General features: G+C 32.7%; 3 protein-coding genes across 3 annotated transcripts; 1 reads left to right on the top strand and 2 right to left on the bottom strand.

Moving 5' to 3' along the window:
* The first annotated feature begins 789 nt into the window (after positions 1 to 789).
* LOC133668556 (cytochrome P450 CYP749A22-like) lies at positions 790 to 7,899 on the top strand. The gene is made up of 6 exons (XM_062088482.1): positions 790 to 1,772; positions 5,618 to 5,912; positions 5,996 to 6,219; positions 6,359 to 6,591; positions 6,863 to 7,241; positions 7,345 to 7,899. Exons 1-6 carry the CDS (start codon positions 1,767 to 1,769, stop codon positions 7,771 to 7,773), a joined length of 1,566 nt encoding a protein of 521 aa, XP_061944466.1. The 5' UTR covers positions 790 to 1,766; the 3' UTR covers positions 7,774 to 7,899.
* Positions 7,900 to 8,525: 626 nt separating this feature from the next.
* LOC133668557 (uncharacterized) lies at positions 8,526 to 12,029 on the bottom strand. The gene is made up of 2 exons (XM_062088483.1): positions 10,906 to 12,029; positions 8,526 to 8,824 (listed from the first exon to the last, which is right to left on the bottom strand). Exons 1-2 carry the CDS (start codon positions 11,821 to 11,823, stop codon positions 8,693 to 8,695), a joined length of 1,050 nt encoding a protein of 349 aa, XP_061944467.1. The 5' UTR covers positions 11,824 to 12,029; the 3' UTR covers positions 8,526 to 8,692.
* A 6,761-nt stretch (positions 12,030 to 18,790) lies between these two features.
* On the bottom strand, positions 18,791 to 27,621 carry LOC133667862 (histidine--tRNA ligase, cytoplasmic). Its single transcript, XM_062087544.1, has 7 exons — positions 26,165 to 27,621; positions 25,289 to 25,468; positions 24,364 to 24,621; positions 23,314 to 23,448; positions 22,514 to 22,795; positions 20,524 to 20,664; positions 18,791 to 19,447 (listed from the first exon to the last, which is right to left on the bottom strand). The coding sequence occupies exons 1-7, from the start codon at positions 27,518 to 27,520 to the stop codon at positions 19,142 to 19,144; spliced, it is 2,658 nt and encodes an 885-aa protein (XP_061943528.1). The 5' UTR covers positions 27,521 to 27,621; the 3' UTR covers positions 18,791 to 19,141.

The raw sequence follows: 27,621 nt of genomic DNA, 5'->3' as shown, positions 1-27,621 counted from the left end.
AAACAAATAACTTAGGCTTTTTTCAAATTTTCACAAAAGATTTATTTTTTCCAAATATTTTCCATTACATATTTTTGATCCTTTTAGTTTTAAGATTTTACATTTACATCTTAAACTTCTTCTTTCTTTTTCTACACCATGAGTTTTAAGAAAGGGAAGAGAGAAAAATATCAATCTTAATATCATTGGATTGCTTAGGACTCAAAAAAAAAAATTAGATTCGGTTTAATTTATATATATATATATATAGAAAGATATTTTGATGTCAAAATGAGTTTATCTAGGTCTCTAGCTCTCTCTTTTTATACATCTTTTTAGTTTTTTTTTTGTTTTTTTTAATTAAATAATAAGTAAAAATCATTATAAATAAAACATTTCAAATTATATTTAAAATATTATTTCATTAAATTCCATTCAATTTTATCTTTGTTTTCTAATAAGAGTATAATATTTTGTTTTTATAATATTAACACTTGTTTCATTAATTATTATATATAAACCTAATATAATTTTTTTATATAATCATGAATATTCAATTAAAATAAAGCTTATGTATTTTTTACAATTTTTTAATATAATGTTTCTTACATGATTTTCTCATACTAAATATTTTTTCCCTTTAATTGCATACAATTTAATTGCATACAAAATATCGTGATTTTTTTTTTTTTTGTTAAAACTTACTTTTTAAATAATGATAAGTTTTCAATTTAAAACATTATCTTTAAGATAAAAAAAAACATGTTTTTTTATAAGAAATTATTTTGATTTCCTTTACTTTTAATTAAAAAAAATAATGCTATTAATAAAAAAATACTTTGATAAAAATGCATGAATAAAGTTATATTTTTTAAAAAAATTAAATTATAGTGATCTTTTTGTATAAATATCTATTTTAATTATAAAAAAAGGTTTTAAAAATCATCCTTGCTGCCATATATCTTATGCTTCCCTTTACAAGTTGAATTCAAAATAATCCATCACAATATTAATTTTTAAGCACTGCCACAACACGAGTAAGCTGAAATGCAGATTAGTATTCTCTATTTTGCTCCATATACTAAAAAAAACTAAGCTCAAACATGAGTTCAATCTCAAAATGAAGTCAGATTAATGATTGAGATCGAACAATATATATACCAGTGATGCTTTTGAGAGCTAAATGAAATCTCAACACTTGATCATTTATTTAATTACTTGTAATGTTATTACAAATACGAGCTTGATTATTTCAAGATTCTGTAAATTTGTTGTGTATAAATGACGATTTATATCCAATCTCTAACAACATAGACTTAGAATTTCAAGTATTTCATTTAGCTTAATCAAACTCGAATCCCGAACCTTGAATTTTCAGCACGTAAATATATGCGATAATGGCCTTATTCAGCCCTGTCGAATTATACAAAAAGAAAGCAAATCTACCAACAGTTTCATGGTCTGATGATCGAAATGAGATGCCCCAACAAAACTGGGGTTTGAGCTGAACTTTTATAGAAAGGCGAGGCCTGCTACTTTGGCCTCAAACAGCCAGACATGCCAAGAAGAAGATGGCAAATTTGTTCCCTTTTTTTTTCTTAGAATGGAACAGGCGAAAGAGGGGGTGGCATTTAAAGAAAAAGAGGGCCAAAGAAGGAAGCTTCAATTGGGTCATAAAGACAGGTCCAGTACTGAAAATGGTCATCTTCTAACGTTATTATCACACCAAAAAGAAGATTCCAAGTTTCTCTCTTTCTCTGACTTCTCTGCTTTTGTGAAGTTTGGTGATGCAGGTTACTCTCTCTGTCTATCTCAAGTTTAATTAATACAAAAAGCTTTCCATTTTGGAATCTTGTGCTGTTGAGAACTTTGATTCTTGTAATCTCTCCATGTTTTACGTTCTGTGTGTTCTTGGGCCCTTACGTTCTTGGTTCTTGTTAATTTGACTGTTATTATCTATTGAACTATATGCATTTGAAGATTCTGCGTAGTATTGTTGCTTTTGATTTTCCAATAACCAATCATTCACTTGAATTCCAAACCTCATGTGCTGCTTACTAAACATAGTTCAGAAACTTGGTGGCTTGTGACCATGCAATTGTGGAGACATTCGTGACCTGCACAGTTTTTGTGCCATTGAAACTCTAAACATGGTGTGCCTGAATTCATTGTCAATGGCCGCCAAGTGGGTGTAGATTATAAATTGAATGGAGTGTCCTATCATTTATAGGAGTACCAAATAGTGTATTTATAGGAGTACCAAAGTATTTTGACAAGAGCTATCATGCGTGGGACTTGCACTTCGTATGAACAATGACATGAAGATTCTGGGATCTGTTGTTAATCATGTCCACAAGCTTGCTTGGTTGTCATTAATTGTTAGTGTCCTCTTTCATAGAGACATGATCTAAGCATTAGAAATAGTTGTTAATTTATTTTTATTTTTTTGTATTTAAATTCTTTATTTTCATTAATAAGGCAAGCTTATTCCAATTAAAATTATGATGGTCTATTCTAACCCCAAATAGAATATTATCTTCAATAAAAATTTCATAGCTTTGATGAAATTTTTATCTTTCATTTTTTTTTTATCCTTTCTCTATTCTTATTGTAATTGCTAACTTGTCTTTGGATGGAAAGTATGCTCCAATTACTATAAACATATAAATTTCGTTACATGAACTTCAAATCTTAACCTCAAAACCACTATTGATTCAATTCAAAATCAGTTGCCTTCTTCACATTCTCTTCACCTTTATTTTTTTCTCTATTCATCCTATAATTGTTGTTTCTTTTTTTTTTTCTACTAAAGTTACTTGCAAATTAATTCATTTCATGAAATAACAACATTGGGTTCATGGCCTCACTCAAACACTTACAACTAATATTTAATCTTGTTTTGTTGTTGTTTTACACTTTTCTTAGTGTTACTCTTTGTTTATTTCTGATTTATTTGTTATTGTGCTAATAATTGCTTTTCAAAATGTTTTTTATTTGAAATAATGTTTTTTTTAATTTTTTTAATTTATTTTTGATATCAGACATCAAAACGATCTAAAAACATCAAAAAAAAATTTTGAAAAAAAAATTAAATTTTTACAAAAGTGTTTTTCAACTTAAAAAAAAAAAGGTTCTTAATTTGTTGTTGTTGACTATTTTTGATGAATTTTACCTGAAGTTTTAAGTCACATAACTTATATTTTTACAATGATATACAGAAATCATTTCTTGCAAACTGTCTTTTGCATTCTTGATGGGAGAATGAACTACCTTTGTTTTTATGAAATAGAATTAATTTATGGTAAAAACTATTTACCATCCCTTTGACCTCTGCTTCTTCAACCTGTGTTGCTGCTGTTGTTGAAAAATTAATATCATTCTCTCTTTTTGTGTTCATCTTACTTTACCTGAAAACGTGAGGCCCATCACGAGCCTGCCAGGGCTTCAAATTGGCCCAAACCCAAATAATCTAAACGGATAGACGCTAATGGAACAAAACTTTATAGGCCGACAGCCCAAATCCAGCATGGGCCAGCCCATGAACATGTCTAAGTATTATGAGTTAAATTTTCTTTCTCCGTAATTTACGAGGAAATGAGAACTATTATGCGATAAACGAATGCAAGATATATATATATATATATATATATATATATATATAAACAAAATTGGATCATAGCAGATCGAATAAAATATTAAATTTCTAGGAAAATTCATGCAAACAAAAGGTTTAAATTAAAAGAAATATTTAAATTTTTAGATAGAAAAATATGATAAACGACAAAGATTTTTTTACAGGAAAACTTGAGAAAACTAGGTACTACACTAAAAAAATATTAAACAAAAATGTAAAGAAAATAAATAGAGCTAGTTGTAAAGAACTTTGACAGTTAAAAAAAAACTTTTAAAAAAATTCAATTTTTTTATTTTAAATTGGATTTTTTCATAAAGTTTTCATTTATTTTGTCAGATTTCTTTTCGGATTTTATATTTTAACTCTAAATTTTATTTTTATATATTTCATTACCAGAATTTAAAAAAAAACAAAAACAATTGTTAAAAAAATAAAGAAGAGAAAAAACATTTTTGGTTAATTACTTTTTAGACTTTGAAAAGATCAATCCTGATATTAATGGGTTCATTTTAGATATAAAAGTTCAATGAAGTTGGTATTTCCCTTTGAATATACCATAAAAAATAGATTAGCAATTATGAAGTAGCTTTTTATTTGATTGGATTTTTGTTTTTTAGAGTGATTATAAGGCTTTTAAGGTTAAAATTAGATCTATTGATATCTTTAAAGTTTTTTTTTGATGTATTTTTAAATGAAAATAAATTGAAAATTCTAAAACTTAAACCTGACTTTTCTATCATTAGAAGTGATTAGAAAATTGACCATAATGTATTATCTACTCATACAAATGATAAATCATCTAGTATATTAAAGAAAAAATGGAGAACACATTGAAAGTAAAAACCAAGCATGTAGGTCTAATTTATTTTTCTAGGGCCAAGCGAATCTAGATTGGAAGGCTTGGTCTAGTTCCACTTGGTTTTTTTTATTAAATATCTTTTTATTGTGTTTTTTTTCCTACTTTTCAACAAAAAAAAAATATTTTAAAATTAATTTAATAAAACAATATTTAAGGGATTATCCAAATTGTGACCTTACTTATAACAAGGTCAGAGCTTTTTATGATATTATTAATGAGAATTCCAATTGTCCAATATGCATAATTTATAAATTAGTTTTCTCATTCATATTTATTGAATAAGAATATAATATCTATGTTTTATTTTTTTATATTGATTTTTTTATATAAATATTTCAGTTTTAACTTTTTTTATGTTTTCTTATATAGGTGCGTGAAAACAATGCTTTTTATATGAAAATATTTTTAGAAAAATATATATATGAATAAAAAATATAGATTTTTTATTAAAAATATAGATTTTTTTTCTTTTTAATTCAAAACATTATATTTTTTTAATATATTTTTTCTGATTGCTGTTATTTATTTAATTAACTATGCTGTTACTAAAAAAGTTATTTTATTGTTAAAATAAAATAATGATTAAAAAAGACAGCTTTGACAAAAAAAAATACATTTTTCTCTGTAATTTAATTGGTTGTCTTTACTAAAAATATATACATTTATTATCTACAATTAAATAAAAAAATAGATTTTACAAAACTCTCCCCGACAGCACACAAGCAGAATCACTGATATATTCACTATTTTGTCATGTACTATTGTGGCTGCGTTGAAAACGAAAATTGCATATACGGCTATGGCGCTTCAACCAGCAACATGTTGAGAATTAAACTGTCTTTGGACAAGTTTTGCATTGCTAGTTGGATCTTAGCATTTGCAAGCCAAAAAATTCTTTGTACTCATTTGGTTCTAATAACTAATTCGACTTCACTAGATTACAAGTCTGAGCGAACAGTTCGATGCTCAGATTCTAGTTTTTGTTGCCGGGCATTTGAAAGAATTTTGACACCTTGTTTCCCGTGTTGGAGGGCTCTTAAATCCTGCGATATGGAACGCTTTTCCGTGGGAGTATCTAAGATCTGAGGATTCCAAAGACCCTATATAGATCATAGCCACTGAATTCATTTTCATTCTGTTATCAGATAATCGACCTTGAAGTGCAAATGGGAACCCTGTTGATGTGCTTTTCCAGTTGTTTGTGCTTCTTCCTTCTTGTTATTCTCCTCAAGTTTCTTAATAAAGTATGGTGGGCTCGAACTCGAGTTCAGTCTTTGATGAAGTCACAAGGAATTGAAGGTCCTCCTTACAGATTCCTGTACGGAAGTACCACAGAGATTCTCAACATCATCAATGCAATGGATGGCAGTTCCCAGGAGCTGTCACACAATACATTCGCTAGAATTCTTCCTCATGCATATTCTTGGGTCAAGGTTTATGGTAACAATCTTCTCAATATTCTTGCTTAGAATTTATTTGGATTGGCCCTAATCATATTAGCAAATGTATTCAAATTGCTGTAGGGATGAACTTCCTCTACTGGTATGGTCCTCAACCTCACTTGATGGTCACTGAACCTGAGCTGGTTAGACAGATATTGAGCAATAAAGATGGAGCTTACCAAAAAATCCCAGTTGAAACTCATGTAAAGAGGTTGCTAGGTGATGGACTTGTAACGTCAAGTGGCGAAAAGTGGTTTAAAATGAGGAAACTGGGAAACCAAGCTTTCCATGGAGAGAGCTTGAAAGTAAAGTCTTGTTTTGACGTTTAATTGTGCATGAGGCTGATATGTTTTCAAGATACATAAACAGGACAAGTAATGAAACCTGGTATCTCTGGAGAACCTCAATTAGCAAGTACTACACAAACATTTTATGTTTTTGCAGGGTATGATTCCAGATATGATTGCTAGTGTTGAGGTGATGCTCAAAAGATGGAGAAACCATGAAGGCAAGGAGATTGACGCGTTCCAGGAATTCAAGGTTTTGACATCAGAAGTAATATCCAGGACAGCTTTTGGAAGCAGCTACTTGGAAGGGCAGCATATATTTGATATGATAATGAACATGATTGACATTATTTACAGAAACAATTATAGAATCAGCATTCCTTTCATTGGGTAAGCTGTCATTTCCTCCTTCACCATGTTAGCAAGTTTTGCATCCGAGAACTGATCTTTAGGCAGCCCCATGCCCTCAGCAGCGCAGAAAGCAGTACACGCATATGCATTGAAGCATGATCAGACATTAGTTACAAGGGTTTTTCCTGAAGAGGACATTCATTAATCAACCTAAATTTCATCTTTCTTGTCATCATTTCTCAGGCTACCACTTTTTTACACATACATAGTTCTGATTCTGCGCAAACTCATGGAATTTCCATTGTCACAGAAAAATTTTCAAATCAAGCGATGATATTGAATCAGAGAATCTGGAGAAAAGAGTAAGGGAGTCCATCATAAAGATGATGAAGAAAAGAGAGGAAGAGGCAACGTCTGGACAACTGGATGGCTATGGGAATGATTTCTTTGGACTACTTTTAAAGGCCTATCATGATCCAGACAATAGCAAGAAAATATCAGTGGATGACCTAATTGATGAATGCAAGACCATATATGTTGCTGGACAGGAAACAACAACAAGCTTGCTCTCTTGGACTGTTCTTCTTCTAGCCATTTGCCCAGATTGGCAAGACAAGGTACGGAAGGAGGTGCTTGAGCTAATTGGCCAACAGAATCCAAGTCCAGATAGCATGACAAAATTGAAAATTGTAAGAAAATCTTGATTTCTGAACAAATTAGCTTGTTAGTGTCGTGCTGCTTTGCCACCAAATCCACTTCTACAACTAAATTCTTTCTCCTTTTCCTCCATAGATGAGCATGGTTATCAATGAATCTCTACGGCTATATGCTCCTTCTAATTACTTGGCAAGGAAAGTTGACAAGGAAGTTAGACTGGGGAACTTAATCCTACCAGCTAACATGGAAATCTACATGTCGACTCTAGCCCATCACTATAATCCTGAAATATGGGGAGAAGATGTTCATCTTTTCAAACCAGAAAGATTTGCAGAGGGAGTGGCTAAAGCTACAAACAAGAGTATTGCTGCATTTTTTCCATTTGGGATGGGGCCTCGAACTTGTTTGGGCTTCAACTATGCCATTATAGAAGGAAAGATTGCACTCTCCATGATCCTGCAGCGTTACAGGTTCACTCTTTCGCCAACTTATGTCCATCACCCAGTTCATCTTCTCACAGTGTGTCCAAAGCGTGGTATTCAAGTCATTCTCCAGCAATTATAAGCATGGTTTTTAAGCCATCCTCACACTCTGCACCTTGCTTTATTATGTCTATATCAAATTTCTTGTATGTGGTTTAAACTTTCAGAAATAATAGACTGAATGGCTTAGAACTTTTTATTCTTTTAATATTTTTAAAACGATTCATGTTCAAAGCTACATTAACAAGATAGCGATTGTCCTATCAATTATTGATCCTCACCAACCGTGCAATGAAATAGAAGAATCTTTAAAGATCATCAAGGAGGTTGCAATCAGCTACGTGATTAATATCTGGTCATGAGACAAGCTTGTAATGGAGGATTGTAAGGTTTAGAAGAGGGAATGTGTTTCGGCGAATTGCCAAGTAATAACCTGCCAAGCAAACCAAGATCAAATGTCTCGTACCAATATCTTCATGATTACCCGTGCGAGGAGTTCCAAATGAAGGAGTTCCAAATGAACACATGCTGTGATGGGAGCAGAGTCGCATTTCTACTCGAAACAAAGATATACGTCTGCATATGGCTACAACCACATGCAGAATGTGCAATTACGAAGCATCCATCATCAAAAGAATCCTAAATTGCAAATTCCTTAATTGTTTTGCAACTTAAGCTACTCACTTGATGGAAGTTCTCAGTTCAGCAATCTTGAAAAAATGTTTCCAGATGCCAGAAACCAAGCTGCCGCCATGTCCAGAATTGGTTGACCGCACAAAAGGTCTAAAGTATATTGTCGACAATATTATATGAACTCAATCATACAGGACCACAGAAGGAAATCCGTCTGGTGTTTATACACATTTAATTAGGTTCATACACAAGTAAATATGAAACACAGCACTCCAGCTACATACAAAGCAAAGCAAGACAGGCATTTAATCATCGATTAACATGCTCGCATGATGCTTCCCCATTACACCTACTTTACAATAACAATTCTATCTCAAACTCATAACAGGCCATGGATTCACCCCAGCTGCAGGCAATAGGGGCCGAACAATGGGGACCCTTCTCACAACAGAAAATGCTTCATTCAGACGTGTAGCACGACTCATGAACTGTGATACCTTCTGCAGACATAGATCAGAAATGAAAATCAAAGTTGGATATGCATAGCAATCTATTGACATCAATGAAACACTGTTCCAGCAGAAACATCAATTCATTTGCAAGAAAAATAATACAACTGTGTGAAATAAGGAAGACTGCAATTCTCAAGAGTAAACGATAATGAAAACCCATTTACAGACTTGAAGACCTACACTCTTCAGTTAAACCAAGAATAACAAAAGGAGAGTACAGTAAGGACATACAAACCAAAAATATTTGCAACTTCAAGGTGCATAACTCAAATATTCTGAGCATAAACACAAAACTAATCCTCCAAATAAAATTTGGTTATGAAGATACATTTCAAGAGGAAAATGATGGGATTTAATTGCTGTATCTCTTCAAAAGTCTATAATGTGGTTACACAAAAAATGGGAGGAAAATTGAGGGATTGTCCTAACCATATGTTCTGCTATGAGACAAACCCAAATAGCTACTCCTTACCTATCATCAATTGTCTATGCAAATAAAAAATGAACAGATGGGGAAAAAAACAAAAAGAGGAAAGAGGAAAAAAAAACCTTAATGATCAAAATATACAAACTGATGGGACTTGGGAGGGAAACATACCAAGGGAGAGATTATACATGCTGCTAAATGAAATAAATGAGATAGTGCAAACCTAGGTGAATAAATGAGCCAAATAATCAAGTATTGAACACTAAATGCAATTGTTCTAGATTTTAGATTTGCAAGTGGCATGAGACCAAGAGTTAAAGTTACAGGATCTTCTACCATAAAAAAATCAATTAAATTCACCCAGAAACCAAAAAGCTTTTGGGGCATCATTTGCCATGTATCTTTACCATTCCCCCATATTATGTTCCTAACTTTACTTCTACGACAATCCATATGCATTTCCAGATTCCTTGGTTTGATAACTTTACATTTGACAAAAACAACTTTTCATATTTCGAAGTCTAACCTAAAATTATTTCCAGGCAGACCTAGTAAAAAAAATCATTAATAAGATTTCTGAAAGATTTTAGTAATAATTACATTTCAACAAAAATGAATTAAAAGTGATTGTTATGAAATAAAAACGATAAATGAGGCTTTGGTGAACAAGATTCTAAAATTAGTCCTTAATGAAATACTAAATGAAAATTGACTGGGACCCCAAACAAGATTTATTATGAGAGCCGACCCATTTTTTCACCTCACTTGGGGATTAATATACTATTGGTCCACCACAAAGTTTTCACATTGTGAAAACCACCTCATGTGCACTATAAATATCCCCTTATTTCCTTGACGACTCATTTCTTAACGAACTTTACCCATATACAGCAACTCTCTCTCTCTTAATTCTCTCACTGCAACACAGTATTTCCAAACCATCCACTGCATCACAAATAAAAACTTTACCCCCAACCAACATCGCCTAGCCATTGCACCTCAATCACCTAATTATTTACTGACTAACAATTCCCCAAGTCACAACTTGCTATACCTCCAACAACTTCAGTTGGTCATGTAAATAGTAATTTTTTACTAAAATATATTTTTTTCAGACTTCTCCAAATAAGGGCTAGTTCCCACCAGCAAGTATTTTTTTTAGCTCTAATTAACCCAGGATGAGGAGAAAGGAGGAGAGAGCAGGCTGTGATCATGCCATCCCCGAGTCTGCAATGTGAAGCGTGCAAGGAATGTGAGGACTATTTTCCTTTATTGAACAAATAACATAGTGGCAGTTCTCTGTTAATTTATTTTCTAGTCTGTTTGGTGCCTGATTTTAATGAATTCATTCTCACCTTACAGAGAAAGAAGAGAAGTAAGAAACCCAAACATGACAAGGATATGCCAACATGACAACAAAAGAAAAGTGAATATAATATCACTTTATCAAATACAAAGTTAAATCATTGCTGCACAACAGACGCTGCCTTTTTTCAATACGAAATTTAGAATACGAAAATCAGACAACCTGTACTCATTCTGTTTAAACACACCATTAAAAACATTTAGCACTGGAGTTTTTCCAAATTAACCATGCTATCAGCAATTGATATAGCCAAATTAAATAACCACAATAACTAACCTTGTCATCCACTGTAACCTTAAGCTGCAAGCTCTTTGTCTTGCGCCTCATCTTATGCAATCTCCGTCCCAAGATAACAAATCCCATCACAGCGGCAGCCATAGAGACAGACCAAACAGGATTCAACCTGAAAACACAATACCTCAACACCTCAAAAGGAACCTTCCACCACACCACCACCTTCCTCTTCTCCCCCTCATCACCAGGCTTTGTATCTCTGACCGCAACAACACCCAAACTTACCTCTTTGGACACATTTCCACCTTCAGATTCACCCAGAATCTCAGACCCAGCTTGATCCTTCCCAAGACCACCAAAAACCAAATTATCACCATCAGAATCAGACCAGAACTTAATCAATTCCTTATCCTTACCTTGTTCCCCGAATCCTTCCAAACCCACTTGATCTTTCAAGGTCTCTACAAGACCCACTTCGCTTTTCCCTTGAAAGTTGCTAGCTTCACGCTCGAGTGACTCAAGCTTCCCTTCTTTAGCCTCAATTTCTCCAATCCCTTGAAATCCCACGCCAGTCCTTTCATTTTCCACAAAACCCAATTCATTTTTCACATCAAAGTCACTTGATTTGCGATCATCAGATCGATCACTACCCGAATCAGGCCATGACTCACCAGAATTCCTCCTCTGGAACCGAGTTTCTGAGCCAGGATCGATCCAACTCGGATTATCCGACTCAACGGAACCTTCTTCACTAGCATCAAGAGCAGCTTTAACATGTCTACTATCATTTTCAAGAGAAAAGTAATCTGACCTGAACATACCTTCTGTATCAGCCTCAATCTCATGAAAACTCCTCGAGGAATTGGCCACCGAGTTGGGTGAGTCAGCCAGGACGGAGTCCGAGTCCGAGTTGGCTAGTAGTTCCCAGTCTTGAAAGTCAGTAACAGCATCTCCTTCCATGGCGGTGATTGATTTCAGATGAGATCTTTTGAAGTCTTGTCTTGGAACCCTAACCCTGTTGAAGAGACACAATTATAGAGGAGAATGTTTGTTAGCTTTGGCAGAGCATGAGGGAAATACTAGAGAAGAAGGAAGGTTGTGGTTTGAAGAGGTAACCCAACGCCACGCCCCAATGCTATCTATAAAGTAGGTTAGATTGGTCCAACCTTCTTAATTCATACTTAAGAAAGTGCCTTTCTTTTCAGTCACCCGATTTTTTATCACCACCACCACGACACAAATCCTATATTGGGATATATAATTTTTTTTTTCTTGTTTTTGTCTAATAATATAAGCTTGGTTTAAATTATAGATTAAGATTGAGAATAATTTATTAAATCTTATTGAATATGTTATAATATAAAAAAATTGTGTGGTTCTCATGAATTTATTAAATAAGTAGTGATATTCTATTAGTTATTTCTAATAATTTATTTAAAAAAAAATACATATACTGGAAAAATTTTAAATAGATATTTTTTTTATGAATATCATAAATTTTTTAATTATAATATGAGGTGTTTTTTTAATATATGTTTTTTATTAATAAATAAGTTGGATCATTTATATTGAGGATATTCTTACCTTAAAAAGGTTCATTTTATGCAACATAGGTATTTTATATTCATTTTTAGTAAGAATAGGATATCCATGTAGTTAATAAACTCAACAATATCCTAAATTCAATTTTAATACATTTAGAAAGTAAAACATTAAGTAATTAATAAACATAAAAAAAATAATTGTTATATTATTGTATAATGTATTTGTGTTTCATTTGAAATTTGTATAGGATTCTTTGTTCTTATAATAATTTTCTTTTATAATATTCTTGGTATAATACTATACCCAATGAATGTATTATGTATAGTTTTTTCTATGGATGAGTAAAAAAACGGAAAAATTAATTAAACCGAAAAAATCAAAAAACAATAATTGAAAAAACCGAACCGTAAAAAAAACCGATTAAACTGATTAAAATTTTTAAAAAACTAGCCGATTCGGTTCGGTTTCGGTTTTATAAGTCTAAAACCAAAAAAACCGAACCCAAACAAAAAAAAACCGAGCCAAAACCAAGTCAAACCATGTCAAACAAAAAAAACCGAGCAAAATAAAAAAACCGAGTCAAACCGGTTTGAACTGGTTTTTGTCCTAAAAAACTGAACCGAACTGAAACCGGTAAGTTTAAATCGGTTTCAGTTTTTAAAAAAATTCAATTTGATTATTTTTTTAATAAAAACTGAACCGAACCGAAAATAATTTTTTTTTATTATAAAAAGTATTCTTAAATCGGTTTATAAATCAAATAAAAATATTTTAAAAAATATATATATATTTAATGTCACTCCTCTCGAAGGAAAAAATCGGCCATTGAATTAGGTTGTCTCCCAGCCACGGTCTCGACAGCTGAAATCCTCCCAGCTACTAAGAGAAATTATGTGAATCATGACTTTAATTAATATTGTGTGCCGTAGCCAACGGGTACACAAACGGATCTTCTCTTTTTGACTTCTTCCCAAAATCACCTTTTTGAACTTTCTGGAAAACTAGAAAAATGTTTTCTACAAATTAGCAATATCAGAATGGTAATGTGACGTAAGCATATTAAAATTTTAAGATAATCTAAAAAGGTAGATTTAATTTCGAAAGATTATGAAACTTTTTTTAAAAAAAAATGTTTAATCCGGTTTTCACTTAATATAATTTATAAATTAACTTCTTTTGATTGTAAGTTATTTATAAATTGTTATAACTTATTTTTTACTCCAATTTCTAACATATTTTCAAATAATAAAAAAATAAAAATTGAAAAAACAATAAGAATAAAAAGATTAGAGAGCGGTACAATGAATAAAAAAAACCCAAAATGATGAGGAATCAAATAATATAAGAGAATTTACACTAAAAAGAAAAACAAATAATATTTCATATTCTAATTTTTCTAGTTTTGAAGAGAACCATAACAATATGAAAAAAAAATATCACATATAAAAAAAAAACAAGACTAGAAAAAAAAATCTACAAACAAAGGTATACAAAAAACCACAAGAAGAAGAAGAATATCAACAAAAATAGAAAGGCAAAAAAAACAATAATAAAAACAAACCCTAAGAGGAAAAAAAGTGTTGCAACAAATTGCCCCTTCTTTTTTCCCCTTTTGCCAACTACCATTGAAACATCCTCGTTGCTAGCCTTCCTTTGCCAAGGCCACGCCAATAACCACCATAGTCTTGTTCTTCACCTTACCATCAAAATTAACCCAAGTAATGTTGATTGGAGTCGATCTGACTAACGCTTAAACAGAAACCTTTAGGGCCATTTGATCTTCCATCCATCTCTGTCAAACTAGTCATCTTCCTCCTCTTCTCTTACTCCTTCAATCAACAACACCTATTTATGGACTCCTCCACATATTTATGATAGCTAGATCATGACTATGATGCCAACAACTCGAACGAAGAACAAATGCAACAAGCATAGTTTCTTTATTCCTTAAAACTAACAAAGATCCTCATAAATTACAACTCTAAATCACATCTAAAGAAAAAAAATCACAAAAGAAATCAATCTTTTTTTTAAGTTGTTGCTAATGAGTGACCACCACACGCCTATATTGCCTCTTCAATTTCTAACAGCTTTTATCTAGTTTCAATTGTTCTCAAAGGTTCTTTTAAACCTTTAATTAAAATTTTTTTATTAAATTTTAAAAAAATTATTAGATTATGAGTTATGATGAATTTGTGTTTAGTTGATCGATGAATGAATATTCTTGTTGCTTATGATTTGGGCATGTCAATTTATTTAAATGTTTTGTAACTCAAAATTAACCTAGGATATGTAAATTCTATATAGGTTTTTCCTAGGATGTCGCATTAAGGATAGACAATTTTTGTGTTGTAAATATTGATTTAGCATATACTTTTTTATATGTTTGTTCCTTTATGTGATTTGTGTTTTTGTCATAACTCAAAATCAATTTGAAAATCATAAGTCCTAATTAGGTTGTTTTATGGATATCACACTAACAGTAAACAAATTAATGTATATAAATATCAATGTTGATGTTTTTTTTTATATTCATGTTGTTTGTTGATTTGTATTTTTTTCTCGTAACTCAAGATCAACCTAAGAATTTTAAATACTAATTAGTTTTTTTTCTAAAATGTCATATTAAAGGTAAATAGGCTTATCTGATACGTATAAATCTCGTTTTATGTTCTTTTCTAATTTGATATAGTGAGTGGTAACTTTCAAGCCTATTTAGAAAATACAGAAGTAAAATTAGTTAAAGCCCAATTAATCATTACAATCTTCTCGAATTCAAGGCCCATGTTTGAAAAGTAAGGATTTAGCTTTGTTACCATGCCTAGGTCCTTGTTCCGAGTCTTAATAGTCTCATACTTTCAATAACCAAGGCACACGTAACAATTTAGGTGAAATCTTAGCATGCATGTATAATACGTGTTTTTTATCATTAAAAACAAACATGAATGAACTTACCTTAGGTATGATATTTTAGGGTTATTTTAATCTTTCTTGTAGCATAATCAGCTCCTTATTTAGAACTTCTGAACATCAGCTAGAGTTCTTAGTTACCATAAAACAAGGTAACGATTTCTTTTTCTACTTTTATCTTTTTTTTCTTATATTTTTCATCGAGATGTTCCTAAATTGATCAATATATGTTGTTGTTTGAATTTTACACTTTTTGTACAATTTTTTCAGTGTGTTTGCATTTTATGCATCATTATTTTTCATTACTTATTGTATTTGTATATATTTGAATTAGATAATGTTGTGCCCATACACAACACTTTCTTTTACACACATGTTATCTTTAAGTTAGCATGGGGAACTAGCAGTGTTCTGATGGGCATTGACCTGGGAAAAACTTGTGAAACCACCAAACTCTTATGGATAATTTACCTGGTCACGATTAGCAAACTAATAGGGCTTTATCCCAGGCAATACTCTTTGCACCTTGTAAGTCTTAGTCCAACCTATTAGGTATGTTAACCAAACAATGAGTGGCTTTTTTAGAACAATCTAGGTAGTCAATTTATCCATACATAATGGCTAGAATCTTCTCTTTGGATGTCACCCAATGTTCTCACAAAAGGCTACCCCATTTATTTTTGTGAATATTTGTGTTTATACAAGGTTTTTTTTTTATGTTTTTAAAGGGAAAAAAATAGGAGACAAACACAAGTAACATTTTAAAAGCTTAATCTTCTTAAAGTCATGGAAAATGAAGAAACAATTCTTCCTAAGTAGAACTACCAAAAAGATATAGAAATTGATAAGAAGGGTAAAATAAAAACAAATCAATGAAAAAAAGGTCTAGGTCAACTCTATTGAACCTGCTGAATTCATGAACCAGGACATGATATCGGGATAACTCCATAGAAATGATTAAAAAGTAACAATTACCAATTTTCAACAAACTCAATTTTAAGGGATGAAACTAAAAAAAATAAAAATAACAACTAATTTTAAGAAAGGATTTAGAATAGAATGAAGCCAACCCAATTTAATCTTTGAAACTCGTGACACAAATCATGAAGCCGGATTACAGTATAAAAGGCAAACCTAAAAAAAATATCAAATTCCCAACCAATCAAAATAATTAGGGATAAAATTGAAAAAATAAATTCAACAAAAAAAAGGATCAATAAAAAAAATATAGATTTTAAAAGAATAAAAACTAAATTTGAAACAAAAATAAAATAAAATTATGAGTGATGAAATTAAAAAACAATTCCAATCAAGAAAGGGATAAGAAAAAAATACAAATAACAATAAAAAAAATAAGGATTAAACTTGATATAAAAACAAAAAGTCAAGGGATGAAATTGAAAAAAAAATCAAAAAAGTATTCAAGACCATATGCATTAGAATCAAAAGAATGAGGACCTAATTTGATTTAATAAACAAATAACTAGACTTCTTTGTTTTTTTGCAATACCTAACATGTTTGTCAAAGAGGGAAAAGACAATAGAGATTGAAGAAAAGATGTGCCGCCAGCACTCAATCGTCGCTTGCTTGGTGGCACACGCCTGACCACCATGATGGGGGTGGCGAGGGGCATCTAACATCACCCCAAAAGACAGTGTTGAAAGTTTTCGCGGTGTTGCACGACACACGACAATTGAATTTTTATTTTATTTATATTTTATATATACAAAGACCCAATTATCCTAAACTCCACATAATAAGTACAAAGATCTTAGAATAAAATGATAAAAATGCACTTGATTCCAAAGCCAATAGAGTTTTTTTCCAGGGGCGTTCAAGTAATTGAACTGTAAAAAAAATTTAAAAAGTCCAGAAAACCCCTTGACCTATGTTAAATGTTTTTTGCTTCAAAGGTTAATTTAGTAATCACGCCATGCAAAAAAAATATAAAAAAACCGGTTAATCCTAGTCAATTTTGTTATGAGAAATAAGTCTTATAGAAAAGACCTTTGTATCCCTAAAACAAAGTTAACAAAGTTTGTCCTTCAAATATAAAATAGTAATTTGTGCACAGCAAAATGTCTAGGGTAAAAGAAAAAGGTTCTTTTAGTGTTTTTTTTTTAATAATAAAATAAAATTGTAAAACTGCTTGTGGAGAGGGAATTTTGGAATAGTAAGTCAACAGCCAGCCAAGTGGCCATGTATAAAGAGAATTCAAAGAAAGCACTTGCCATAATTTCTAAACCACCATTCCTTGGAATAATTTGTAGACTGTTTGGCGCTAATGGAGTTGATTTTCATGTTGTAAAATGTCAAGATTTCTATATCACAGCTCCTTGGAATAAGTTTGCAGAATAAGTTTGTACCATCCTGTGGGACAAAGATTGTCTGTTCATGTTTTCCAAACTACCCAACTCAATTATCACGTTTCTACCCAACTCAATTATTACGTTTTGGACTTTGAATTCCTTTTTTTTCCACATATTTCATTTTTTTTAAGAAAAACAAAATTAATACTAGATTAATTATTTTTAAAATTAAATCTATTGCCCTAAAAATATTTATCATCCTTTAATAATAGTAATATTCCACTTGTCTCATGTCTTAAGTTGAACTTAGCTCATTAATAATTACAAGTTTGAGTTCTTTAAAGGTTATTAAAAGTTTATATAATTATTAACTTCAAGATCTATGAAATTTGTCAAAATATGTACAAACTGACCCGAATACTCACGTTAATAAAAAAAAAATCCACCATGCGAAATGCATGCAACAGGCAAGAAGAGAAATGCTAGATTAATTATTTTTTACTCAAATCATTCAAGTGATTTTTCCAAACTACCCAACTCAATTATTTTTTTCTTATTCAAACCATTCACGTTTTGGACTTTGAATTCTTTTTTTTTTCCCACATATTTCATTTTTTTTAAGAAAAACAAAATTAATACTAGATTAATTATTTTTAAAAATAAATCTATTGCCCTAAAAAGAATTATCATCTTTCAGTAATAGTAATATTCCACCATGCCAAAGGAATTCATCAGGCAAGAAGAGAAATGCTAAAACCGGTGCTTCGAGAACAATAAAAAGCTTTCTTTGACGTGTTAAGTTGGAGAATCAGATATTTTGGTGAAGAACATGCAGCTAATTAAGGCATGATTTCTATTGAGCTGGTATGATGGAGGACCTGTCCCTGAGCACCGGCCATGAGATTCAGCTTCTTCAGATTTGGTTTGACTTTTTAGGCAAGCACCTATCAACTGACGGCAATGTCAATTTGAAATAGTAATCAAGTACACTTTTTCTCACCTAATTTAGCAGCCCTATAAAGAATAGTGGTCGTGAAACATGGATCGTCAGCACGCACCAAAACCAAATCTAACAAGTTTAACCATGGGGAATCGATCGCACAAGTAACTGAAGCCATAAAAACAGAACAGAAACAAAAGAAAAGGAAAGGAACAGTTCGCATCAAAGAACACTAAAAAAATCATTTCCGAATTTGAAATGGCCAGTGCAATACAGGATTCTGTTTTCAAGTGCAAAGAGATGCTCCTCTACATCATTCAACATCTTAACAAGTGAGGAAAACAAGTGAAGGAAAGGTGATATTAAGCATAAAATAAACTCCCACGTATAAAAACAGTTATAATCTAAGTGATTTGGTATTTTTGTGATCAGAGGCAGTTACCAAATTGCAAAACTTGCCAAACTAATATCAACATAACTTGCATGGTATGGCAAACATGGTAAAGTACAAGTTGTGAAGCCTTGGAACGGAAGAGTGATTCAGTCATTCAAATTTTGCCCCGGACATGATTTTCACAAGTTCAGTCGATTCTTGACTTCATCAACGAAAGCACTTAAAGGTACCTCTTCCTCTATTTTGGTCTCAAGGTTCTTTATTTTTACCTTCCCTGTCTCCAGCTCCCTATCCCTGACGAGTACCATCCATGGGATTTTTGAATCATTAGCGCGGCTAATGATCTTATCAAATCTTGTACTGACAACAAATTCAGCTTTCAGCTTGGCGCCCCACAGCTTACTGGTCAGCTCTGCAGCTAGAGGTATTTTACTTTTGTTTCCCATAATGCCCAGCAGAACCTGGGTTTCAGTAGGCCGGGTTGTCTGCCAACACCAAAAACAACAGGAGAGTACATTAGTGCCTCCATTTTTTTCTGGACAAAAGAATGATGGTAGTTTCTTCAACATGGTGAGCAAATAAAAGTTTACCTTCACAGAACATGGATCATATCAAGTGTCTTTGAAAATAGCACAAGTGATTTAATTTCAAGCATAAGCAGAACTTATAACATGTCATATAATGGAAGAATGTGCCACATCCAGAACAAAATATAAAAAAAATAAGTGCAGAGTTTCCATTACAAATGAAGATTTCTTTCATGTCTCTGCCATGGTAGCATTAAAATGATTAATATATTAATTTGTGGCTTCTTGCGTTAGAAAAAGAATGTTACAGGTAAATATGACTTGTTTGCACTAAAGGGTCTATTTGATATTAAAGTGTCTGCACATGTTCTCTGGGCCATGGAGAAGTTATCTGAGGATCAAAATCACATCTCTGAAGGTATTGGGCAAACAATTGGGATAGCTATAGAAAAAACTCCCATGCTGACGATTGTTTGATCGATAGTCCTTGTACTTACACATTGATGGTGAAAAAGAAAGAACATTAAATATAACTTAAAGCATTAGATTTGGGGGCAGTAGGCAATGCAAAGAAAAAAAACATTGATTGTGATGCGCAAGTGTTAGTGGGTGCAAATGTGGTAAAACAATGAGGAATGAGGGAAAATTATGAAATTCAGAGAAATAGAATCTTATGATAAAATCAGTTCATCCCTACTTTTCATTCTAATGTGAACAATCTCACACAATGGGGGAGAGATTCTTAACAAAAATCCAGACAAGTCTGCTACCTGGTTAAATAGATTTATTTGATGTAGAAAGAAAGATTCTAATTCTTCTCAAATAATAACGCCCTTCTCCAAAAAAATTGCTTATTTTATTAACATTCACTGAACTCCCACAGAAGAAGTTTAGTAATCATATGATATAATATGTGGTCTCAATGATTTTTCACAACTGAATTCTGACACAAGTTCAACACTGAATGATGACAATGAAATATTATGACCTTTTTACCCCAGATATGTAAGAATGACATGCAATGCTATTCTCACCTCATTCCGGTCCTTCTGCAGCTGCTCCATTATAGCAAATACTCGCTCGATGCCAAGACTGACCCCAACAGCTGGAACTGGTTTTGAACCAAACATTCCTATAAGATTGTCGTATCGCCCCCCAGCAGCAATTGAACCGACCTGGTGGCAAAAATATTTAGTAACCATTTAAATTTGAGAGACAAAATTGCATTTATTGACAATAAGGAAAATAATATTAAAAAGAGTCAAGTAGAAAAGAAGAGAGAGCATGTGTCTGACCAATGAGCTACTTTTGGTATTTGCAATCAAGATAAGTGCAAAACACAACTCTGAATAGGCATGGGTGTGATTCCAAGAATCCTTTATATTTTCCAGGTTAATCTTAATACCAAATCTAACATATCAAAATTTCAAAGCATTTCACAGGCTCGAATGTAGCATGGGAATATTAGATGAAAAATGAATTACACCTTGCCCAAAACTAAACGGAACAAAGAAAAACAATTTCGAATTCACCAACTAAAACCAATCTCTAGTCATTCCATCTTGCCTTAAGCCCCAACCAATCAATGCTAAAGTTTCATGGCACTCATAGAACATTCTAGTGTCAATTCCCAAGCTTAAAAGCCAACCCAGCTTTCTTCCCTTCATGTTCTTCCAACTTTCTTAGCATTCATCTTTTCATACTAAAATGAACTTCTATGAGGTCTACTCTAAACAACGCAGTTATGGAATGCAAAGTACAAAGAAGAACTACATGCAACTGACAACTCCCAATTTATCATAACTTAGTTTAGAGTTCTGATCCCACTCTTAATCATTACTAAGCTTTTCAGATTTTTCCAGAAATTCTGAAAGCATAGATCTTAACACAAGGAGCCAAATTTAATTAAAGCTCTTCCCAACACCAAATATCAAGCTCAAGTTCAAGACACGACTATGAACCCTTGTCAAAGGTTGAATGATAATGTACCCTTTAGAGGAATCATTACCAGCATACTCTGCACTCAGACACCCTATTTATAGATTATTGGAAGTTCATTTGACACAAGTGGGTTATCAAAAACTGGTATCTGCAGATTTAATTTGCATTATAAAATTAATAGCAATTGGTCCCTGGGTGAAAATCAATTACACAACTACTTTGAAATCATCATTGATCATATAACTCTACATGCATTTCTTTGGTTTCTTTTCATTTTCCCTTAACGAAGAAGATTAAGGAGTTGAATATAAACCTAGCATCGTTAAGGATGTCAATATTCTCCCAAACTTTTCATAGTTAGAATATCCTCCAGATAATCTCATGATTTTTACTGGATAATGAAAAAAATGAAATGGAACATTTGATTATTCCTTGAAAAGATTTGGATTGTTTGAAAGCAAATTATAACCACTGTTTATGAGGGCACACCTTTGACTCTATTTTTATGAGAGCGCATTGACTAATAGAACTTGGAAGACAAAATGTTGACAAAAAATTTACGAATGCATCAATAAACTCCTTGCTAATTTGATCAATATCTTCACATCTCTATCTAAAGTTTATTTGATTAAAGCTTCTCACTTGAGAGAAATTTTATTAAACTTTAATAATGTGCCATTTTTTAAAATTATGCTGGGTTCACTAATGGTATATGCATAGAATAAGTAAAAACAGATCATATTCTAATCACTTTCACAGTTATTATTCATGTTCTCAATGATTTTCAAATAACTAAAATCCCATCGGAACTTTCTTCAAAGTAACATGCATTAAGCACCTCCTCAAACATTTTAACAAGTAAAGACAGATCATATTCTAATCACTTCACAGTTATAATTCAGGTTCTCAATGATTTTCAAATAACTAAAATCCCACCCTAACTTTCTTCAAAGTAACATGCACTAAGCACCTCCTCAAGCATTAAAATGTGGAACTAAGAGAGTGTAAACAATGAAAACCAACTTTACATCTAATATGAGATGGTAAAATTCAAGAAAAGGTGGCATAAAAATGATTCTTTACCTGTGTAGTCCCTTTAAAAACAGCTTCAAAAATGACTCCGGTATAATAATCAAGCCCTCTGGCAAGGCTTAAATCAAAAACCACTTTGTCAATGCACTTTGATCTTTCAAGAGCATCAAACAAAATTTCCAACTCATCCAGTGCACGACTAGAAGAAGCGTTTTGTAAAAACTCACTGCCTTCCTGTTTAAGCTTTGATAATAATTCCTTAGGAGAATCCTTTTCCTTCACAAAAGTACCAATTTTGTCTGCTGTCTCAACAGCTAACCCCTTCTCTTCCACCTAGAGAACATTTTGAAGGTCATATTGTGAAACAAAACAAATATTCATTTAAGGCTCATGTCTAAACATACAATTGGTATACATTTAATACAAAGAGAAACAAATAAATTAACAATAAACATTAATCAAGTGTAGCACAAAAGGAGCATAAAATAGATTCAAGATGCTGATGGGAAATTACTTATAGGAAAAAAAAAGGAAAAATAAATTCAAGGAAACAGAAAGGTGTATACTTGGACATAAAATAATTTTTTAAAAAAAAAAACTTAAACTATGCAAGTGCAAACATACCATCTACAAAGTAGACAATCTCAACACTGAAAATGCACTTCATTAATTTACAAAAACAGCCAAAAGAACCAACGAATAATTGCCAATCTGGCATGTTTCAGTCATAAATAAATGGCAATAATAAATTAGTGAAAAGATGTCCCCTTACTGTATGAATAGAATATAAAGTGAACCAGCTACATATGAATAGGATCAGATACATATTCAAGCTTGTCATATACCCTTACCATTTCTTTCTTAACCTGCTCAAATGATTGCTTGTCCAGTTTGTCAATACTTGAACAAATGGTTCGGAATTTTTCAGGAGGCACTCCACATATTTCCAACATACCATCCAGCAACTTCCGATGGTTTAATTTAACCTGATTAAAAACAGATAAAGAACACCTAGTCAACAAGCACTTAGACAGCTGGTGGTATACTTAAATTGTGTGGTAATCAGCAAGAAGACAAGCCAAAGCAGCCAACGTGACAAATAAGGAAACAAAATAAAAAGGAGATCCTTAAGAATTTGCATGCCTGACACATTCTACACCCATTAAAGGGCTATCACCCTGTAGATAGACAACAGGTGGTGTACTTAATTGGGCTCTATAGTTATTAATCAAGCAACCAAGCCAACTCTTGGCTGTTTTCAGATGACTTGTCTCTATGTAAATAAGAGAAGAATTCTCCTTTAGATAGATAGAGATCCAACTTCTGGGGCATTGAAAGAACATCAGACACTTAACAACGAATTACTTGAGCCGTCAGCCAAATTCATCAACTTCAACATTGACTAATGCAGGTGCAATCAAAGGTACATTTATTAGAATAATACTTATGGGTAACTAAGATATAGTTAGTGATAAATTTGATAAATAGCTATACTGTTTTTGTCAACATATCAACAACTTCAATGACATGCATGTTTTAAAATGTTAACAAATTATTTAACTTTACCATTGACTAATGCAGGTAGAATCAAAGGTACATTTATTAGAATAGTACTTATGGGTAACTAAGATATAGTTGGTGATAAATTTGATAAATAGCTTTACTGTTTTTGTCAACGTATCAAAAACTTCAATGACATGCATGTTTTAAAATGTTAACACGTTATGTAACATCCTATAAAAGAAGACATAGTGGTTCAATTATTATAGAAAACTGGATGAAAGAATGTATGACCAAACAGTTAACATCTACAAGCGAAAGAATGAAACCATCACAGGCTATATAAAATTCAACATCCCAAGTACAATTAAAGAAAAGATAGATCACCCAGCATGAATTACCTCATAATCTCCAATGTCTAGCTCATCAAGCAATTCTGTCAAAACCTTCACTATCTCAAAGTCTGGTCCCATTTCTTCATATTGACCAGCAATATCAAAGTCACACTGATAAAATTCTCGGTATCTTCCTTTAGATGGGTTATCTCTTCTGTATACCTTAGCTATTTGATACCTTTTAAACGAAGTGATACCATTCATAGCCACATATCTAGCAAATGGAACAGTCAAGTCATACCGCAGAGAACAAAGCTCTCCACCCTGCAAAAGGTTGAAAAATCAATTTAATTTCCCAATAACTATGAATAATTCAAACCAGTTTATTCATAAAAATGATCAAATGAAGTAAAAACTAGTCCATCAAAAAACCAAACCAGTCAATGGGTAAAACCAAAGTATAGAAATGAAATAATTATATAATTATATAATTATGCAAATTCAATCAGAAATGAACCACTGCCCATGATTTGAAGAAACAAAAAAAAATCCAAAAACAGGCAATTAGAATCCCAAGAAAAGGGCAAAACTACAGTTTCGCACTGTAAGAACAAAATTTTCCATCCAAACTACTCCTTTTCAACAGAAGTTCCATGCATTAAAAAGAAAAGGAAGGAAGGAAGAAAAATCAATTTGGAGATATTTCGATTGGGTAAAAAGTCCATTTTAACTTGGACACCAGCCCACAGAAACAAAGCTTGAAAGTTAAAACAGATTCACTTATACCTCACATTAACTGCAAAAGTCATTAAGCATATTAGTCCTGAAATTAAACACCACTTCACCTGTTTAATTTTCTTGTTTTGGCAAATGCATTAAAAAGGCTTAGATATACTCATTCAGAGAGACAGACACACAAACATATGCAATGGTTATAACAATTACAGCAAAACCGCAATATCAATTGTATCAACTAATAATCATACATTACCTGGTCAGCGAGATCATAAATTAATTTTGAATCCTCCCCGTATTTTCCCATGAGAGTCTCTCTCAATTCAAAAGCAGGAGTGTCAAGGGAAGTGGCACCATGCCTCTTGAAAACATCTGCTATGATTGAAAATGCTCTTTCTCTTATCACCATTTGTTCATTTGCAAAATCACGAGTGCCCTGATACATAAAATGATATGCACAAAATAAGAATGCTAAACAAAATAGGATTGCTAAACTTCATTCAAAGCAAATTAGAAGCATGACAACAATTAGACAACAGAAAACAAAAGATATCAATTATCATAAATAAACAGAACATTCAGAAGTTAATTGAAGTGTAGAAGGGAAAAAATATGTCCTGATAAAAATTTTCCTGACACAATAATATCCATCAAAATGGACAATAAAATGCCACTTCTAAATATATAATTACGAATACATCTATGCCCCTACTATTGGATGGTAAAAATGCAATATAATCTTTTCAGATTTAAAAAACGTTAAAGTCCAGAGAAGGAAAAGCAACAACCATAGAGAATATCATGAACTTGAGTATGTGATAATACTAAGCTATTCACTTTGTTTGAAAAAGTTGTTCTCGCATCCTACTGCATAACTGACAATACCATAAAATCCCTAAAACGGCATATATTATTTTGGTACATAAATCCTAACTTGTTTCCACATTCAAGCATTCACCTCATTTAAAAAGAATACTGTACTTTAAGTTATCAATTAAAAAAACGAAAAATATGGCAAATATGCAACTCAGAGAGAATTGGATAAAACTTCATACTGAATCGCCTTTGAAAAATATGTCTAGTCTATCTATCCCAAGTTTCCCATGCCAAACCGTGACGTGAAATTCATTACCTTTGGAAGCTTAGGAAGTCTTCTACTTTCATTTCTTTCAACAATCTCCTTCACTTTCTGCACGAATTCATCAAACTCTGGTTGCTTTGGGCTAAAAAAAGACAAAAGATTCTCAACCCATTTCTCTAATATGTCCAAACTATCACCAGAACCCCCTCCAACAATCTGCAACCTATCTTTAATTAACTGCACAATCACACTAGTCCCTTTCCCTAAAACTGTCTTCTTTTTCTTCTTCTTCTCACTCTTCTTGTCGACTTTTGCCTCCCCTCCATTCACTTGACCACCAATTCCACTCATCAACTCAACACCCTCAAGAGCAAAAAACGCAGTTATCTCCTCCCACGCAACAATCTTCCATACAATCCCCAACAAACCATACACTCCATACCCAAACATTGCATAATCCTCCTCGACAAGCAAATCAGTAACTGCCTTGTATCCGTTCATCAAATCATCCCTGCTAGGACATTTCTTCTCATACAAACTCACCAACCCGCTACTCAAAACCTCATTCCCCATCACATCCAAATTCATTTTAACCCGACACAAACTACTCTTCCCCAAAAACAGCAACGCCGCTGCCAACCCTGACACCGTGGTCCCCACTGCCTTTCCAGACCCACCGCTCGATCCTTTCACCCCTGAATTCAACTCAACTCGAACCATTGTATGCAACGCCTTCACCACCTCCCTCAACCTCCCATTAACTTTCGGAATTTCCGAAACCGCCTCACTCTCTCCTCTCTTATTCGAATCATACCCAACAAGCAAAACCTTCATATCACTCGCAACCGTAGCTGCCTCCTTATCAACAAACCCATCACCACTATCCACACCATCAAACGACCTGACATCTGCTTTCACCGCCTCACACGACAACGCAGCAACGGCATCATCAACAACTCCTAACCCCGTCCCTTCATGATCCAAAATCGCACAAACCCCATACAATTCCGCATTGGATACCTCAATGACAAGTCTCTCCTCCTCAGTCACCTCAACATTCAACCCTTGGGCTTCACTTCCAAATTTATTCGAATTTAGGGTTTCTGCGATCAAATTAGGGAGAAACGTACGTACATTAGAGGAATTCGTGTAGTGAAGGAGCTTATTGAGGAGGACAGTAAGGTAAGCGCGAGTTTCAATTAGGTTCGAGGCTTTATTGGGGATTAGAGAGATCGAATGGAGTGGTTTCTGAGGGTTTCTGTTTTGAATGGTGAGTCTATCGAGTGCTGATGAGTCAATGCGTACCAGAGCGTGGCCTGTGGCGATGGTGTAGACGGAAGTGGAGGTTAAAGCAGAGCCTTTGCCTCCAATGGTGATAATTTTTAGCTCATCTCTATATGCTGCCATTGCTGGAGCTTTTGAGCGTATGAGAGAGAGGGTGTTGTCTTTCGGTGGTGTAATGGGAAGAGAGGGGTGGCGTTAGGGTTTTATTAGATTTAAACTGCTGC

Source organism: Populus nigra, chromosome 11 (assembly GCF_951802175.1).
Source record: "Populus nigra chromosome 11, ddPopNigr1.1, whole genome shotgun sequence".
In the NCBI taxonomy this organism is placed as follows: domain Eukaryota; kingdom Viridiplantae; phylum Streptophyta; class Magnoliopsida; order Malpighiales; family Salicaceae; genus Populus; species Populus nigra.
This window is presented reverse-complemented; position numbering and strand designations above follow the sequence as displayed.

Excerpts from the sequence above, each read along its gene's own strand:
- LOC133668556 (XM_062088482.1), top strand. Across the intron at positions 5,913-5,995 it reads TTCTTGGGTCAAGGTTTATG|GGATGAACTTCCTCTACTGG; the intron begins GTAACAATCTTC and ends AAATTGCTGTAG. Across the intron at positions 7,242-7,344 it reads GCATGACAAAATTGAAAATT|ATGAGCATGGTTATCAATGA; the intron begins GTAAGAAAATCT and ends TTTCCTCCATAG.
- LOC133668557 (XM_062088483.1), bottom strand. The coding sequence starts at position 11,823 with ATGGAAGGAGATGCTGTTACTGACTTTCAAGACTGGGAACTACTAGCC. Across the intron at positions 8,825-10,905 it reads AGGTTACAGTGGATGACAAG|AAGGTATCACAGTTCATGAG; the intron begins GTTAGTTATTGT and ends CTATGTCTGCAG.
- LOC133667862 (XM_062087544.1), bottom strand. The coding sequence starts at position 27,520 with ATGGCAGCATATAGAGATGAGCTAAAAATTATCACCATTGGAGGCAAA. Across the intron at positions 25,469-26,164 it reads GACTTCCTAAGCTTCCAAAG|GGCACTCGTGATTTTGCAAA; the intron begins GTAATGAATTTC and ends TTTATGTATCAG. Across the intron at positions 22,796-23,313 it reads AGCAGGTTAAGAAAGAAATG|GTGGAAGAGAAGGGGTTAGC; the intron begins GTAAGGGTATAT and ends AATGTTCTCTAG.